The sequence below is a fragment of the Botryllus schlosseri genome, chromosome 13 (genome assembly GCF_051294905.1).
Source record: "Botryllus schlosseri isolate E-star chromosome 13, Bs_hap1, whole genome shotgun sequence".
NCBI lineage: Eukaryota > Metazoa > Chordata > Ascidiacea > Stolidobranchia > Styelidae > Botryllus > Botryllus schlosseri.
Genome location: NC_137248.1, coordinates 12,916,126 through 12,935,410, shown reverse-complemented (window position 1 = coordinate 12,935,410; position 19,285 = coordinate 12,916,126). Strand labels below are relative to the sequence as shown.

General features: G+C 39.6%; 1 protein-coding gene across 1 annotated transcript; it reads right to left on the bottom strand.

The window, feature by feature from the left end:
- Positions 1-477: 477 nt before the first annotated feature.
- LOC145453536 (isatin hydrolase-like) lies at positions 478-18,262 on the bottom strand. The gene is made up of 7 exons (XM_080331501.1): positions 18,136-18,262; positions 16,274-16,394; positions 10,038-10,175; positions 9,727-9,833; positions 8,745-8,880; positions 829-1,057; positions 478-760 (listed from the first exon to the last, which is right to left on the bottom strand). Exons 2-7 carry the CDS (start codon positions 16,338-16,340, stop codon positions 592-594), a joined length of 846 nt encoding a protein of 281 aa, XP_080187627.1. The 5' UTR covers positions 16,341-16,394; positions 18,136-18,262; the 3' UTR covers positions 478-591.
- Between the last annotated feature and the right edge of the window lie 1,023 nt (positions 18,263-19,285).

The window sequence follows — 19,285 nt, the reverse complement described above, 5'->3', positions numbered from 1 at the left end:
GAAATGGATTTTCGGCATTCGTTCATATCAAAGCGAAGGCGCGCATTTTCAAGACACGACCAGTCGACCACGTATTTTAAGAAATGCAGTTCAAGAATTCGCTTTGAAATAATAGAAGGCAACCCAACTGCTACATGAATATTAAATGATCTTATTTTTAAGAAAAGTCATTTTGTTGCTGTTTATCACTAAGCCTACAGGTATCATTTGCACAAGACAGATGACGATTGCACGATAATTGAGCTAAATTTGAACTAAAACTTCGTGGGGGTCCGCGGGGTCCGTGAAGGCCCGAAAGGAGTCCGCGATGACAAAAAGGTTGAGAACCACTGATCTATGGTTATAAACGATCTCATCTTAAAGCTCTCGTCAGCGGCTTACAGCAACGTATCGTGTCAGAACTGACTGACTGACGCCGATAATACTAGAAAAATGCGATGCTGATCCAGTTCATACCCTGTGAATTAATACACCGCATTTCACCAACAACGTTAAAGATTTTTATTAGTTATCAGCCAATTCCGGCCGCGAATAAACGCAGTTACCGCTATGCTATACATATGTCAAATGTCCAAATGTATCGAAGTCCACCTATTTCCCGCTCATCACAGCAAGGATACGCAGTGGGGCACCAGTGCCGTCCGTGATCTTTGGAGGTAGCGCTATCACCTTGAAGCGCCTTCCAGATGCCACCAATTTATCGAGATGACCCACGTTTTCTATTATGATCACACCGGCGTTGGATAAAACAATGTGCGACCTGTTCAACCGAAGACATCTCATTAGTAATTGAGAGGCGTATAAGAACTATCATGCTCGGATAATTACGAATATTTTGCATCCGGGCCGACGTCTATGCTCACTGCGTCGATTCCAACGGTTCCGATACAACGATTGCTCACCAACCATTTGGCAGCTTCTGGATGTAACCCGGGGAAGTGGAGAAACGGCACTGCTTCTGCACCGGTTTTATTCGTTCCCAAGTAGGCAGCGCTGTCGTAAAACTTCTCCCCGTATCCCGTGTAAAAAAACACGATTCCACCAGTACGTATTCTCGCTAAAGAATGACTGCGTGGATTAACAGGCTTCGGTAAGACATGCAATGGCGTATTAACGTAGAGGTAGAAGTAGTGATTCCGTAGATTTCTACTCATGCAATAACTACCTCAGCAGAAATAGAAGGATCAAGGATAATCTGAGACTTATCATCTAAAAACTCACATAACTCCGCTTCTACTGGTCGGAATTGACTTAAATTTGTTCTGAAGCGTCTTTGAAGACAGTTCAACAATTTCACGGGGTTGGCAGAAAAATTCGAATTTTTTTTTTAATTTTCCGTAATAAATTAAAAATTTAAATTGGATCTGCGGAGTCCTATACTTGTTAGAATTGAACCAAATTTGGTGTGCAGCGTTTTTTAGGGTAACCTGACAATTTAATCAGTAAATGGCTGGAATCCGGAAAAAAGTTATTTTTGAACAGCCCTAGTGTACAGTGTACATTGGTTGGAAACTGGGTTAAGCAGGTATATATAATCCAGGTATGTCATTGGTTCACTGATGCATATTTCAAATACCGGTACATCTCGGTACACGACGTATGAAAATCTTTTTGTTGACTAGGTAGCAGCAGTGTAATTCGTGATGTTAGATTTCGTCTATTCTACTCTTTATCAGACTTCGGTACGAAATGTAGTGGCTAATATTATAACAGTCAGAAATAGACTATGCATCATTATGGAGAATGAATCAACCTGACCCACGGATCAATTCCAATGCTTGATACCTGAGCGCGAATCGAAGATTGAAAAGGAAAGAATCCCTGAGTTATATTTGAATATTGTTAAGACTTAATTCATTTACAATACAATTATAATGCATTTGAATGTTGTTCTCTATCATATCGAGAAAATAATGTATGAGTGCTTGACAGTTGATGCAGTCACTGAGGCAATGGAATACAGAAAGGCTTGGTGTGTGTAGCATAGTAGGCTACAGCTATAACTCCAGAAATTTGGGTCGGCAACCAGAAATAGCGCATTTAACTGGGTCGCCCAGATTATGCGTTTTCAGCATTGAAATACGATATTGGTTCGTTAATGGAAAAGTGTGTGCATATAAGACGTCATCTTATTCATTGACAAACCCATGTATACCCATCGAAATATTCATTTTGCCATCGATCAGGAGCTGTGCAATGTGTATCCATTTCGAGACTTCGGACAGAAACGCGCAAGAGCTGTAGTTGGCGCTTGTGGGCACTGCCGGAACCAGTGTGCATTGCTTCGCGACTTACGACTCGCAACTCGCAACGCGCAACTCGTGATGTTGCGTCGCGAGGTCAGTGTGCAGCGGGCTTAAGACTTAGCATCGTTTTGCGCGATTCACCATGTAGAACAGGGCTGGCCAACCTTTTTGGCCAAAGGGCCACATTCGATTTACGAACTTTTGCGCGGGCCAGTATCCGCGCGAAGCGCGAAAAATTTTTGAATTTCATAGATCAATAATGTTGTCATTTGATTATATTGCGGGCCTGCTGTATATCGGTCGACTAAGTTTGCGAGGACTGGGATGTTCGGCGCATGGACATATCGATATCGAAAGCTGCGACCAAGATGGGTCAAGCATTTCGTGCCTAGGTTTCATAGTCTACGGTCTTACCGCGAGCGCAAACGCAAGGTGAGCGACACTTTGTCTCGTAATCGCGAATATTGTTAGACTCAATCTGATACATTAGGTGTTCTTCCATTTTCACAAAATGGCAACAATATTAAAAACAAGCAATCGAGTGACCACATAATGCGCTAGGCTTGTAGAAATTTTTTACCTTTGATACATCTATCGCAAATTATTCTGCTTTATTGTAGCGTACGAAGATATATACCAATATGTGAATGGCTGATGGATCTGTCAATGCGTTGGAACTGATATTTTAGCCATAAAATCTCAAGTGTTGCGGCCAGACTAATCAAATTTTTGGTTGGCCTTACAAGTTCAAAATCTGTGCAATCCATTTTTGATGATATTAGAAATTTCGGAAATTACCTCGCGGGCCACTCAAAACCTACTCGCGGGTCACATGTGGCCCGCGGGCCACGGGTTGGCCGGCCCTGATGTAGAAGAATACAACGTTAAATGCACCATCCAATTGCCCAGCGACATTGTAAATATCCTATTATTCAATGAAACGTAAGAACACAACGGGGAATTGGATAACGAAGCGAGACAACATAACAAAGAAATGTATTAATTTGACAAAACTCCAATACCAATCAGATTGATGGGTTGATTTTTCGAAATTATAAACTCTTTGCCAGGAAAGGACAGGACGCAGTTTAATTTTGTCCTTGATGTTTTTGCGGCATAAACACCGACCCATGCTATACATACCCACTATCTGTGCATATGCATACCATGAGCGCGTGATGTGCAAATGCCGCTGGACAAGGGAGGTGTCGATATAGCCTTTTAGGCTTTCTAAGTCATGCACCACCCCTCCATTATATCCCAGTAATGCATGAGCGGCGAGCATGGAAGTCATGGATTCCAGTGTCACTAATCAGGTCTTTGGTCTGACCCGGCCGGGGGATCGAACCCACGACCTATCTTTACGGCGGAGGTCTTCCAATGCTTGTTGTAAGAGACAGGGGTGCTGTTTTCTGTCGTCTGCTATGTAAATTGTACATAGCGTGGTCGGTATTTAATTTTATCATACATTCTGTTAAAAATTTAAGTAGCCTACTTGCCATTTATTCACGAATTCCCGAGCACTCCTGAAATGCGGATGCCTTACCTATGCCATTCTGGAACTGGAAGATTCGTTCAATGGTGTTTTACCGCCATACAATCAATGTGAACGAAGAAGCAGTCTCAAGCAAATCAACGAACCTGGCATGGATCTCTGCCGTTTATTTGGTTTGCAGTGATTTCAGAGTAGTAAATTCAGATGGATGATCGGAAAAACATTGTGCAACTTCAAAATCACTGCTGTGGGGAGAACCAGCTGCTTGTGCAGATATAGAAGAGTTCTCTGTATATTTACTTGACCACTTGCTGCTGCGGTGAACCTCAGGCAGTTCAGTAATTTTCTTGTTGCCCTAGTTTAACTAATAATTTTTCATCGTGGCACAAATCGTTCGTAATCTGGGATCTCCGATCATGGTAAAACGCTATGTCTTCAAATTTCTTTATCATCTGCAAAAAGTTTGTTTGCATCAACTGTCCCACACCAAGCATTGTGGCAAGATCGCAAAGTGACTTTGTAGCTGTACTGCGTATGCTATGGGATATAGGAAAGGAACCGCTGAAGCAACTTCGAAAATTGATCCAAAAATCCTCATTCGGGACGATTAAAGAACTATGACGTCGCAGTGGAATCAAAGTGACTTATGTACAGTTTTCAAACTATGAAGGCCCATGTTTAAAACTTGAAAAACAAAATCAAATTTTGGAAAAAATATAAATTTGTTTCGGCCATATCTTGGCCATGGTTATGTCTGTGTCATTAATTCGAAGTTCATAACGGCCAATATATGATTAAAAGAAGATGAGAACATTGCCTAAAGTCAATTTTCTCAAATTATGTATAATGGACATAAATCACTTTGATTCCACTGTGACGATGAGGCACCTATCATGACTAGGAAGGTCCCAGATTAGGAACGATTGGCGGCAAAGATAAAGTGCTGAAAGTTAAAATCTACAATTGAAAAGTATATTCATATTGAAATGAACCCGAATATTTTCGGCTGACACTCGTCAGGGGTAATCGTCAGCAACTAGTAGAGAATTGGAAAGAACGTTGTATATCAACAATGGTATCACAAAATATGACGTCACCATCATGAAATCTCGAATGAGAGAGCGTTCAATGTACTAATTTTAGGTGGTACATGAACTCTTTTTGTTGACAGAGTTTTGGTTAGTGCATTTTGATTAAAGTCGACTCCAAGACGCCATTCACAATTCCATTTGTGTGCCTTGGAGTCGACTTTTATCAAATTACACCAACCAAAACTCTGTAAACAAAAGGAGTTCGTGTACCACCTGAAAATAGTACATTGAACGCTCTCTCATTCGAGATTTCATGCTGGTGACGTCATATTTCGTGATATGATTGTTGATATACAATGTTCTTTCCAATTCTCTACTAGTTGCTGACGATTACCCCTGACGAGTTTCAGCCGAAAATATTCGGGTTCATTTCAATATGAATATACTTTTCAATTGTATATTGAAGTTCTGTACCTCCAAGAAGTTCTTCAAAGTTGAAATCAAACAACAAGAATAATACTGAACAGAACTAGAAGACAGCCTGCAGCAGCATGAGGTAACTAAGATGAACTTATAGCTAGAGCACATCTATATCTTATTTACAAGCAGCTGACACCCCCATAGCAGGGATCTCGAATTTGGACAATATTGATCTGTTCATTCATCTACATTTGTGACTCAAAAAGATTCTGTAAATCTATTCAATTACAGAGACCTTTGTCATGATTTGAATTGTGTATTTGATTGGGACAGATTCGTGGTTCATATTTATGCTGTAGCAGTGGAACCCAATCAGGTCGAGTCTTCCAGTGTCAGAATGGCATAGCGATCCGCGTTTCACGAGTGCTCGTGAATTCGTGAATAATGATCAAGAATTTAACGATACAGCAGCGCGTATGATGAAATTAAATACCGACAAAGCTATGTATATACCTGACGACAGAAAACACAAGCCAGCCTCTTACAAGCCGTGGAAGATCACCGGCAAAGATGGGTGGCTGGGTGGCGAGATAGCACAGGCATAATCCACGGCTGCAACATCAATGGGTTGCGGGTTCGAGTCCGATCGAGGTCGACTTCTGAATTCCAATACCTAAGTGTTGTAGGTTTATCTAGGCCCTTCCTCGCCACCTCATCCGCGTAAGCGGTGTCTTACAAAAAGCCTAGATGTGGGCCGTGAAGTTGTGGAATAAAAATGAAGAATATCGGCCTGGTGTAAATGACCACAATAGTCGATAAAAACCATGAATACCTCAAAACCATCTACCATCTGATTGGTAATGGATTTTTTTCAAATTAATCAATTTCTTTGTTCCGTTGTTACGTTTCGTTATTCATTTCTCCGCAATGTTCTTACGTTTCATTGAATAATAAGATATTTGCAATGTCGCTGTGCAATTGGATGGTGCATTTGCAGTTACATTTTTTACATGGTGAATCGTGCAAAATGATGCTAATATTTCGGTGAGTCTGAGGATTTCTAAGGCAGTGTGCAATAGGAAAATGGTGTCCTGAACTCAGAAAAATATATACAGTGCGGTTTTGCATCACCTCGACCCACAGCAGCTGCTTAAACCCTGACATATATGGCACTTTAGTAGGCTAGATAAAATCTCGGCACTCAAATTTTAGGGGAATCCCACATTTTCAGTTGATATTTTTGCTGCTCAGCATGTACTCTATAGGGTTATGACTTACAACAAAAAATTGCCTGTAGCAGAAATTTAATGAGAATTTTGGTATAAATTAATAAAATTATAGTTATTTTCTTCAAATAAAAAAAAATGTCCCTCACCAACTAACTTCAATTTTTGACACTGGTCCAAATATAGATAAAAAATACAATTCGAATGTACTCTTTGCTACAAATTTAATTTTCATATATATGTCCTTTTTCGCTTCTGGTAAAGTTCATCCATAAAGTTGACTTCCCTTTCTGTTACTATGTTAGTGGCAGGGACATCTACTACGGATATATCCGACTTCCAATGGTATTTTAAGGCCCGTTATCGCTGCAGGACATGCGAGCGCAAAGATAGCAGCAAATATTCTTTTTTATATTCTAGAGCCCGACCGATATTGGATTTTTGGATCGATACCTATAAAACCGATATCTCACACCTTGACCGAGAACCCCAATATATTCAGCCAATATTCAAAAGAAGTTGGATATACATAAGCACATTTTTAAAGCTTCAGAGCATTTATTTGAACATCTTTAAGGCCATTGTCATACTTGATTATGAAATAAACTAGAAAGGCTACATCTGGACATCTGTAAAGTGCAAGCTATATGAAATATATCAATATTTTTAGTCTAGCGGTCAAAGATTATAGTTTTCCGACTACCTGCCGCCAGGTTATGACGTCATGAGAATTGCCGATAATTTTTCAGCTTCAAAGGCCGATACCGATAATTCTTTCAAAGTGTGATATCGTCTCGATATTATCGGCGAACCGATAATTGGTCGGGCTTTAGTATATTCAATCCCTAGACATCTGGTTAGAATACCAGGCTTTCTGACACGCATTTGCGATGAATAAGCATGATATCTCCAGAGTTACTCTCCATCTGGAGACTTGGAATTACGGAATTATAGCGCTTGAGCTCCATCTTGCATCAAGTAGAGATGGAATTTTATGCCATTTGATTAGCGGTTATCTACTATTTTCTTTGAAATAGCAGCATGCTCTGCACAGCACATAGATAAACCTAAAATCATCCCTCCAACCTCGCTTTTCTAATATTTACATCTGAAATTCTGGCTTGGGGATTGTACCAAGTTTTCGTAGTGTTTTACCATACCATGTCCAAATTTGTAGCTGACAGTTGGATTTGTTGAGGACGTTGGATTGAAGAACTCTGATATATGCTTTAAGAATCGATAATGTTATGTTGGCAGCCAATATATTGGGGTTTATGAAAACCCTTGCTAATCATTGCATTTTGCAGTTTCACAACAAAGCCATTCAGCCGCCAAGTATCAACATATCACAGTATCACATATGATATGACATTTTCAAATTTTCATCATATTCCACTAATCGGTTTTCTAGACCGCTGAAAATATGTTAAGTTGTTCTACTTTCGCCTTGTCGAACACCCAGTTCGATTTGTGTCAGAAAAATTGAAATTATACGATATATATAGTCTACGTTTAAAAACGAAATTAATAATTATTAAATAATGATTTCATTTTGACTGTAAGCAAGAAAACGACAGGATTAACTCAATCTGGGCAATCGCAATTTACCAAAATACTATATTAAATCTTCGAAATCATATATTAAAACTGGGAAATTTTTGTGCGGGAGGTTTTTGTTTAACCATCAGTCTCAACTTTTGTTAATTTTGAAATCAGGACACAAAAGTTCATCGTTTGTGTCTACAGGACACACAAAATTTGAATTATTTTTTCAAGTTATAACCCTAATGCACACAGATGCAAAGAATGAGGTACATAAAAAAAGTGGGTAGAATGCGTTTTTAAGGCATAAGGCATGGGAAACGGACTGAAAATCACGACTTTTTGAAAGTCGACCAATTCTTAACAACCCTCACTAATATAGTAGCAGGTGTTATCGGTAATATATTCTGTTACCGTTGCAGGTGCAATATCGCCCTGTTATTATAGCGATATCGATCACACAGGTGATGGAGGTCAGTACAACTATACTGCTATATTCGACAGACTCTGAAATGTGAAAAATTGTAATATGAGAGAGAGAGAGAGAGAGAAGGGGGAGACTAGTGAGAGACTGGACCTAGGGCCTCTTGGGTACCCAAAAAGTAGACGCTGATGTCGATAATGTAAAGACTAGATGGCTTGGGTGTGTTGTGCGAAACGTAACTTATCGAAACTTTTCGCGTGATATTACAATCAATGCTAATGAGGAATGCAGTTGGAGAATTTTACGGAGTTGTCCGTTCGGGTAGCTCGGAGAAATATATATATCGTGACCGAAAATCACCTTTGTTCTTCCGCTCATACTTTAATATATCTTGAATGGTAATCAAGTAATCGGGTCCGAATCGTTCTACCTTTTCTTTGACATTGATCAAGTATCCGGGGCCTATAAGATGGTCCATGAGGCTCACTTTGTTGATCTGGAAGAATAATTGTTGGTAGAGATACTTTGTGATCGACTGCAAGCATCGATTTGCATTTAGCTCAGGTGGAGATGATGAAGGTGGTAGTCAATCGACTATAGCTGAAAAGCTAAAACTCGTTCACTACCAGCCGTGGTGTTGGTAACTCTGTCAAGTTTATTTTCCCTCCGTCCAGGGATTAACAGGTATCATGTATTTCGAAACAGAATCATGGGTATGCTATCTTAAGCTGAGCAAATGTATCGTTATTTTTTTTCCTCATTTCATATATTTACAATTATAAATTTCCAAACAAGCTCGATGAATTTGCGTTCCCCGTAAAACTTGCTTATTCTGATCTTTTCGCTATGCTATTGTAAATTTCGAGGAAATCTTTAGCTTCGATGGACTAACCTAATTTTCGTAATCAATTCAACTGCAACATTTGTTGCAGCGTTGCACTCGTTTTGCTTCGGCACGGTGGTTATTTCACACTTGGTCGATATTCATTTTCCATGTGTCCTTAGCTGCCGATATATGGCACGGCGCACTATAGTCTGTTGAGACACCGACTATATTTGTAACACAACCTCAACGAAAGTCGCATACCTTAATGAATCATAAGGTTACTTATAGTGATCGTCCAATTATATCAAATTTGAAATTATATCTACACCCCAGCGTGATTTATATGTATATGGTTCATCTAAATATCTGCAATCAAAGTATTACTGTTGGCGCTTCCGACCCGCCTCCCTAACCATGTTCATAAGGAGTGTAATATAATATCGCGTTATCTATCCACGCGAATTAATCATAATTGTCACAGTACGAAAATGACAAAGCCACAAAAAAATATCAAACCGGTGTGGCGCCGTCGGCGAAGTGGTTTGGAGAATCCATATGAGTTCCATAATGTTCCGGTTGTCTGAAATAGTTATTGTTGACGAAGACCTTGTCACCGATATAACCTTAAAATGTATTGTTCTCAGTTAGAGACAGATTTACCGCTAAATTTACATCAATTAAACCAACATTTCGCTCTGTGCCTAACTGCATACGAGCATATCTATGGCCAACGCCATCGATTTTAGGTTGGCATGAAATCAACCATGAAATGAAATCTCTAAACATCAGTATCTCAATGTGTCCAATAATTATATATATCTTGATACCTGAAAACTTTCTGGTAAATTCAAACGGATACGGGTGTGTCGGCCAATATGTGTTGTTTTCGTTCAATTCGTGGGTCAGATCAACGATCTTGTCTTCGCGCATAACCAGCACCGTGTTCCGTGCAGCCGGGCGACATTCTGCAACAGTCACATTCTTGAAATCACGCGCAACCACATGCGTTGTAGATGGGATGAATTTACGGTCTCAGAATATTTCATCTTGGATTCATCACGACATTCATTCAGTACAAATCGGGTGACTCTTATCAAATAATTCATCTCTCACTGACAACATAGGTGCTGACATATTTTGTGACATCAACTTTCAATCGTCTCCTATAGGTAGGGTTACCATACGTCCTCTTTTAAGAGGATTTGTCCTCTTTTTTGACTTTTTTGAAAGTGTCCTCGGAGGACGTCCTTTTGTCCTCTTTTTTGAGATTTTGTCCTCATTTTTGAAAATTCAGGTCACATTCAGTGCAAATTGCGAGTGATATGCCGTAAATTAGCACAGAAGTGACGCTCCGGCGGGTATTCCGGAGTGAAAAACGGTGATTTGAGCTCTGAGCAAAAAGTTGACCTTTCCTTTAGTCAACCGATCACAAAGTGGGAAAAATTCACCGATTTTTGAGAATTCTTCTCCGGTTTTGTAAGTCTCAATTTTCTGAAATATTGTCCTCTTTTTAGATTTCCAAAATATGGCAAGCCTACCTATAGGCCTATATCCAGGGTTGCCATTGACATGGACCCAAAAATAAGGACAGTCGAAAAATTGGATTAGCATTAAAAAGTGTTTTTTTCATACTTTGTATTTACACGAGCCGTGGCATATCACATTCAACACTTTTAGCAAAAAAACAACCTTCTCCAGCAACTTCTTGGTATTAGAAAGTGCTATACGGCTCTCACGACAGCTGAGGTCTTGGTTTACCTTTACTGTCAGCCGAAACAGCACTTCGTCGCCCCCCCTAAAAACACCGTTGGTCTGGGCCTCTCAAAGGGTAATAAACCAAGCTTCTTCACTTCGTTCTGATTAGACGCGTCAACCAAGATGGAAAAAGGCTGTACACCAAGTTTGGACAAATCAATTTTTGAGCGTATGAAGCATGAACTCTAGTAACAATGATTGCAGTCTTGGTCCATGTTGGAATCGGGAAATATTCCATTTGCAATCGTAGTAGAGGAATGATTGCTGGTGTTTGACGGTGTGGAATGCCCAGGTACCCTCAGCAGCAGCTGCCCTTTGTGGTCTGTGGTCGTTGGTGCTGATCGACTAGTGAGGAAATTATTCATCGACTGGTTCGAATCTATCATGACCCTCTTCTTGTGTTTTGGGGTATCAATGTGGGTTGAAATAGCGGTCTTTCCTATGGCAATGTGTGAAACATTCGCCCTTTAAGCTTCCTTTGATACCTTTGAATTCTCTCTCATAATCGTCACGAAAAAGTTTTTACGCCTGATCATTTTAACTAATCAGATTTATCCTTATTAGTAGCTAAAACTATATGTGCGATATAATTTAGATAAATTTATTAATGATTTATAGCTTTACTACTTTGTAACCCAAGTGTCGACTGCACTGCGCCCTTTTTCAGTACCTATAGATGCTGCCTTCCCCACAGCTTATATTCTCCTGTAGGCTAAACAACAGAAACCTGGTGTTGCTGTTTACGGTTAAAATGACATCCGCTGCGATAGCTTGGTACAGCAGAAACTTTTATACTACTCACTGCCCTAGCTATCTCACCACTATGAAGTGAAATCTTGTGGTGTGTACGCCACGGTAGTTCCTTTCATTCATGATGTCATAAAAGCACGACTCGAAGGCATAATTTTAAAATATTATGCAACACTGATACCAGAGGAAAACGATCGAAGTTCTGTAGTTGTTGAAAATAAGACAAAATAAGGACGCAAGTCGAAAAGAAGGACATTTATTAGAAATAAGGACATTCGAGTTTTCTAAGACGTGGCCCTTAAAAATAAGGACAAATCTTAGAAATAAGGACGGTATGGCAACCCTGCCTATATCATTTGTAGTCAAATGCGCTGCGAAGATGTAGAACTATGCAGCTTATAGCTGGGCATTTAGATTTAAATGATAGTGGATCTTCACCAGTTGTAAAGCAGTGTATACTACTATACTTTAATACTATGCACATTGCACATCCACAGTAAATATACAACATAAATTTTCACAATTGTTGTCATGGCGTGCATAAAACTCAAGATGTTTGTGACAATTGGATGTACATTGCACAACATTCATATTTTGCAGATATGGTGTATCGTGTAGAAATGAGCCAAATAAATCCCCACAAATGAAGCAATACGTAGGGGTTTGTTGGGTCCCGTTTACATCTACCACACGAAAAGGCCTAAGAAAGTGATAAGTAAACAGGATCAATTCCGGAAAGTGTGACGCACTTGTGTTGAAAATGCGCCTGTTTGACTGTTTCGTTGACACTATACGGTGTACGTAGGACATGCACGTTGCAATAGGCAGGGCAGTGTAAGCCAGAGGTTGGTGACCTTATTAAAGTCCAACTTTTCAAAATGTATTATATTTGGTATTCTCCCATCTTTATTTTTGGCAGTTTGGGCATCTGGTTCCTCGAATACTAAAAATGAACATGCGTGCCATTTAAGATTTCATGGCTTAATATTAAACATCAAATCAATAATTCGTGTTGATAATATACGTTTTACTGGAAAGGGTCGTATAGCTCCAGTAGCCTGCCGGAAAAATAGTATCGCAATATTCGACTCGACTCATTAAAAGGCAGATGTTTTTTGACATGTCAAAAAAAGTCAAAATTAGGTCAAAATTGTAGCGTTAGGTCAAAAAATATTTAAATTGCTTACAAAGTTAAAACTATTTTGCAACATGCATTTCGTTTGTATCATAGATTTTGCACTGCCGATGAACTTATCATTAGACATTTTACAGATTGTAACCTTCTTAATAGGCCTAACGATGACGGCCTATTGTCTGCTCATTGTGAATCATAAACATTCAAATGAAACAAATAGGTTGATATGATGTTCTGCTCAACGTACCGCAATATCTCAACCTGAAGCAAGACTGTGTGGGCATTGTATGGTTCTTATATCAAGAAGCGCAATTATGAAAAATTGTGATGTAGACACCATTGCCAGAATGAAGCAACACGGTTTGTCACCAGTAGTGTACGCACAACTTCACTGTTGTCAGCCAACAACTGCTGCTGTTATATGTTCTTTATCCATTCTTGGCAAGCTACTTAGTAAGGACAGACACTTTCTACCTGAGAATGTAGGAAAGTATCTTTCGTTGTACTACAATTTTTTTAAATTATTTCTACCGCAATGCGTAATGTAGCTACTGGTATTCTCCATGGGACCAGATTTCGATAAAATAAAGTTTTTTTCATGTAAAGATTTGTCAGTTTTTAAGGCAAAAGAGTTTTTTCCAGGCCAAACCAATTTGCAAGGACAGACAGTTCAACCAGAAATGAAGATAAGTAGTACAATTCTAACATTATGTGTAAAAACACCTAATCTGCATGTCTTAGGTCACATTTGGTAAAAATTAAGATTTTTAGGGAAAAAATGTCAAAATTTTGATTTTTTAGGTCAAAAACTTCCTTTTTAGGTAAAAAAAAATCGCCCTACTCATTACATTCTCTTATTGAGTCTGTGTACGTCGTCACGCGAGAGATTGTAGCAAAATTCCTTCAGACATCGATATCCGTGATAAATTTTGACTTTTCCACTTGATTGGTATCTTGTTCATCAATATTGTCGCAAATGTGATGTACGTTCTGATAACGGCCAGAATCATTATTCTCGTGGGAGCTGACACAAGCCAATGAGAGATCAAGACAATGGCGTATATCTATGGGGACTGGGGATTTTAGGGGCCGGGAATCACACCAATTCAAAATTTCCAAATTTATGTCAAATATTGCTTGCTGATAAATACTCATTTGTCAATCCAATAAAATAGGTATAAAATTGGACAGATGCGGTACCTCCAATATATTTAGGGGTTAGCATTGGACAAATCTACGATACGAAGTTTGTATGATTGCAAAACCTATGTATGGTACTGTCGCGTGGGCAACCAATATCATGCAGTCGCGATTTCGCCGCAGGCATGGTGCGTTGACTCATGCCGACGCCTGTATGACAATGCAATTTTCAAATACTAATTGGCTTCTTGATCATTGGCAAGAAGTGGACTTTCTTGCTAGTGACATTCGTAATTACCGTCTTATTTAACCAAGAACCCGATTGTGTGGTAACTGCTAGCACAGCCGTGAAATCTATATTCGTAACTGTAAAAAGGCGTATTATTGAAAATTAATCAGTAAATTCACACTTTTATTGTTGTCTACAATTGCTGGTATTGATTTAAATGTAAATGGTAATTGCCTTGAGTTACCGACCCTGATGGAATCCAATACAAACATATATAGAGAGTAATCTTTAATCTTTACATGGTGTTCTAAGTCGTTTTACAGTCTACTCCGACTTATGTTAAAATTCTAAACCTGGCCATATCAGACCAGGAGCGTGCGTAATCTAATTTCGTCATCGTCCGACATAACTATACTCATTTCCGTTCGATACCAATATCGATGCCGGGCGAACTTTCGCTACAAACTCTCTCGCGCGCGCGTTGTGTATACCCACGGTAACTCTCGTGTGACGAGGCGCACAGACACGAAAAGAGCATTATATTACAAGCGATCCCATAATTACCTTTACCACATGCGCGAGCGGCACTATCCGCATCTTGCCCCTGGGGCGTACCGTCACCGAGTGATAAGTTACAGTACATTCATCAGGGTGCATGTTACTATTATTATGGTCGAAAGAGGAACGTCCATGTAACATATGGTTCCCGCTACCACGAAGCATATGTCAGAAATATTTTGCCGAAATATCGACGTTGGTGTCCAACTAAATGTTACCAATAGCAACTACCTTACTAACGGCTGAGTGAATAATTCACTTGAAGCGGAATTATTCCCGACCAATTGCACGTGAATAAGATCCGTAAGCTACATGGCTACACGGCGGAAATGACGTACAGTAGAGGTGTAGGCTTATATAAAGACCGAAACATTATTTCCGTTTCCTCGTTTCGAATTGATATCATGCCCTAATTATGAACTTGATGACAACTCACGAACGTTGAAAACCGCAAAAACCCATAGCTCAAATCGAAATCCTATAAATCCGTGAAATACTTAAATATTCAAACCCAGTACGGTTTTAGACAGTATTTACTAATTCTTTTGTGGTATCCATGGTGTTTATCGACTACAATGGTCATTAATATGCCAGATCAATATACTTTATTTTGAGTCCGTGTCTGTAGACCTTAATTACGGCCCACTTCCGGGCTTTTTGAGACACCGCTTACGCGGATGAGATGGCTTGGAGGAGGGTACATAACCCTCTAACACTAAGGTTGGAATTTTGAAGTCGACCTCGGTCGAACTCAACTCGCAACCCATTGGCGTTTCAGCTGTGATCATATTCCACTGCATTTCAATCATCTCGTGACAAGGTCAAATTGGTCATTTTGTCTGAGATATATTTAGGTTAGTTACTGTCTCTTTTTCAACAATCTATTAGTCGCACAGAGCCTTACTTCAGCGACAGTATCCGTGTTTCAAAGCGTCGATTTTTTTAGCAGTGGACATTTTAGTCCATGTGTAATAAGATGGCACAGGCATGTCGTCATGATATCAAGGCCAATCCTCGAAAAACTCTCCCTCTGCGGTTAATGTAAACCGAATAGATTATCCGCATTGGTAGACAGTAGACACTCGTATGACTCAAATGTCGACTTGACAAAAAACTAAATTCGTACGGATAATAGAATTTACCACGAGGACATGGCAACTGATTATGGGATAAATGAGATTGACATGCTACGGAGTACTGAGATATTCAAACGCGGCTTAGTGTCTGACGTTAAACAGTGTTATTGCGACTTCATCGACGTGAATGTCGTCCTCACACCGCTACTCAGTTGATCCTTGCGCCGTCTACTCTATATTTATAATTAGGCCTACTGCGTTTTGGATGCGAGGTGTCTTGAGCGGCTGCAATGAGGAACCTAGATATACCTTCTGCTGCCGTCTTCCTTCAGGATCGAGCATCCAACCCAATTGGGATGTGTTATGCCTATGGCATCTATTATTACCTTCGCAGAATTCTTGATATAAAACATGTCTTACTTGAGTTGCGTCCCGGAACTGCCAAAGCCGTTCCCGCAAACAGCAGTAATATAGCGACAGTCTTCATTTTTGAGCCAGCAAAGAGTCCAATCCGTTGGTATATAGAGCAGTATTTCTACGCCTATATTGATGTAGGCATAATTTCATTAATCGGAAATTAGGACGAATGTAACGTACTAAATGGTTTCGTCATTTTATCATGCGGGTATATTATCACTTTCAGTATCTTAAGTTATAATATCAATAGTCAAGGAAGCGTCATTTATTGCATAATTTCCAATTGTAGCAATTCTGACATTAAAACGTGGAGATGCAAGAAAACTAATTCTATGAGATCGTACCAGCTTCTGGAATAACTGTACGTCATTGTGCCCGTGTCAGTGACTGGCTGATCAGCATCCCGAACAGTGACTAATTAAATGCACATGACGTCCTTAGTTCTATATAACGCTGACCAAGGGTTGAGCAAACCTGCAGTAATTGGCCCTAGAAATTTCAAACTGTTGGATTCTGACCTCAGCGAGACGCCGTGACCTGACGGGAACTGATTTAAATTTGCCAACAATATTATATTTCTTGCTGGTGCGCTAATAAACCAGATAAAGCCTCACCTTCTTCGTCCGCAATTTGTATTGGTCGGCTACCGACATCGATCATATTTTAATATATGATTTACATTATACAAGTAGAAATATCGGTTTGTCTTACTCATCTTTTCTTAAGCGATAACACAGAAGCGGATTTGCAGTCAGTGGTCATTGCTAATCTTTGCAATCAGCATGTACCATACTTGTACGCATCGTGGCTCGCGGCCTCGATAGATACATTGAAGTAAATGATTGAATCATGAAACCATCGACACGCCAACACTTCAAGAATTTGATCCAGCGGGTATAGCTTAAAGCGCCTTTCTCATAAGAGTGTGTGTGTGTGTGTTGGTGTGTGTATGTGTGTGTGTGTGTGTGTGTTTGTTTGTTTGTTTGTTTGTTTTGAGATATTTATGGTGTGTGTCGCCTACTATGGTCATTTACACTAGGCCAATTTTCTTCATTTTTATTCCGTATTTGCCGACTTGTAGCACGGCCCACTTCTATGCTTTTATAAGACACCGCTTACTTCCATGGCTGATATGGCGAGGAGGAGTCTAGATAAATCTTCAACACTTGAGTAGGAATTATGAAGTCGACCTCGGTTGGACTCGAACCTGTGGCTTATACTACTGTGCAATCTCCCAATGTGTTTGTTTGTGTGTGTGTCCGCGTACAGGGACAGACGATAACGCGTCCGTATTAATATAGTAAGCTCTGCTGGCATATAACGACTCCTTTGTCAGAATTATACCTTCGAAACGTTGATGAATTAATGCAACAATGAATGTACTGTACATCAGCCCTATATCTATGCACATTGGAGTGTTATTGACCATTCGAGCATACACAATCAGGTACTGCAGCGCCGAACATATCACCAAATTCAATGTGTATACATTTCAACAATATTCGCATGCATTAACCTCGGAACAGCGTCGGAAAGGCGCTTAATATCGGCGCTTGCATCAAAATAGGAATTTTTATATTTTATCGTACACATTCCTTATATTTTCCTACGGGAGACACACCCAGAACGCTACTATAAATTCAAAATGCGTTATATGGGCATATGGTTGAATCATGGAGCACATATACGATTGAACCAGGGGATTATACCAATACCACGCTTTGCGAAAATTATGTGCCGGTTGGTACGGGCTATCAATGCCGGATCAAATTTGTCAAATGTAGTATATAGCACTGGGACATCAATTGTAGAGAGTAAAATATCATACAGAGATATACGCTATATTCGACAGGAAGCAAACTTACTTAAAACCGATCCACGATGAACGACGGAAACGGATTAATATTTACTTATTTCATGAATCAAATCCCTACAATCTCACAGATCTAGTTCGCTTGTTGAGTAACTTCAATTCCCCGATCAGCTACGTCGCGCACCACAAAGGTGCTGGTGGTGTTTTGCTGACATAAATATGCTCAAATTATGGTATAGCCTGCAGCTGATTTATATAAGTTGAATCATCAAGGTATAGATTTCTTTTTAACGCCTGTCAAATTCAGATACCTGCAAAATTTAGCAAATCTTGCCCGTGCTACAATCCAATGCAGGCCCGTTCAGTTATACCTCGGTCATGATTGCTTTACGGAAACGATATATTGATTTGGAGTGACTTGATGGCGCCCCTGGACTTGGCAAGACTAGAGAAATATTCAAGCATTGCTATAGAGAATGGTGGTCGCATGGCATTTATCCTACAGTGTGTTGCAGACCTCACTTGTAATAGGTATGCGCGAAGTATAAGGAAGAGAAATGAAGATCCAATAATGGAGCAATCTCCAGTGGCTCGCCAACAAATTATGCCATTTCAAGATCACTAAACGTAAAACACTTACACTTGACTTAAACATTCTTGACGTCCAGGACTAGAATTGTCAGGCCGGTGAGTCGGTGACGTCATATTTGGTGATACGGTTGGTGATATACAATGTTCTTTTGAATAATTATCTCCTATTTGATGACCATTACCCATTACAAGTGTCAGCCTAAAATATTCGAGTTTATTTCTATTTTATTATATACTAAAGTTCTGTACCCCAAAGAGTCTCTTTGAGGGCTTATTTCTTGCTGTTAGAATCAGTATATGGTGAAACGGGGGCTGCGAATATCTTAGGCCGTGGGTGGAATTTATAGAAATTGGATGTAAATTGACGCCTGTTGGTAGAATCGTGATCATCTACCCGCTTCACCTTAGTAGCATTGGGAAAAATTCACATATTTTAAATTCACAAGTCACATCTAATCATTGAACATTTTCTACTGGAGTCAAGCCGAGTCGGTGAATTTTTTTGAAGGTGACTCAATTTAAGATATGTCACTCGACGTTTGAAGTTGACTGCTGTGAAGTCTGATCAATTTCTCGAAGTATGAAGTTGAATTCAAGGTATTGCATTTTCA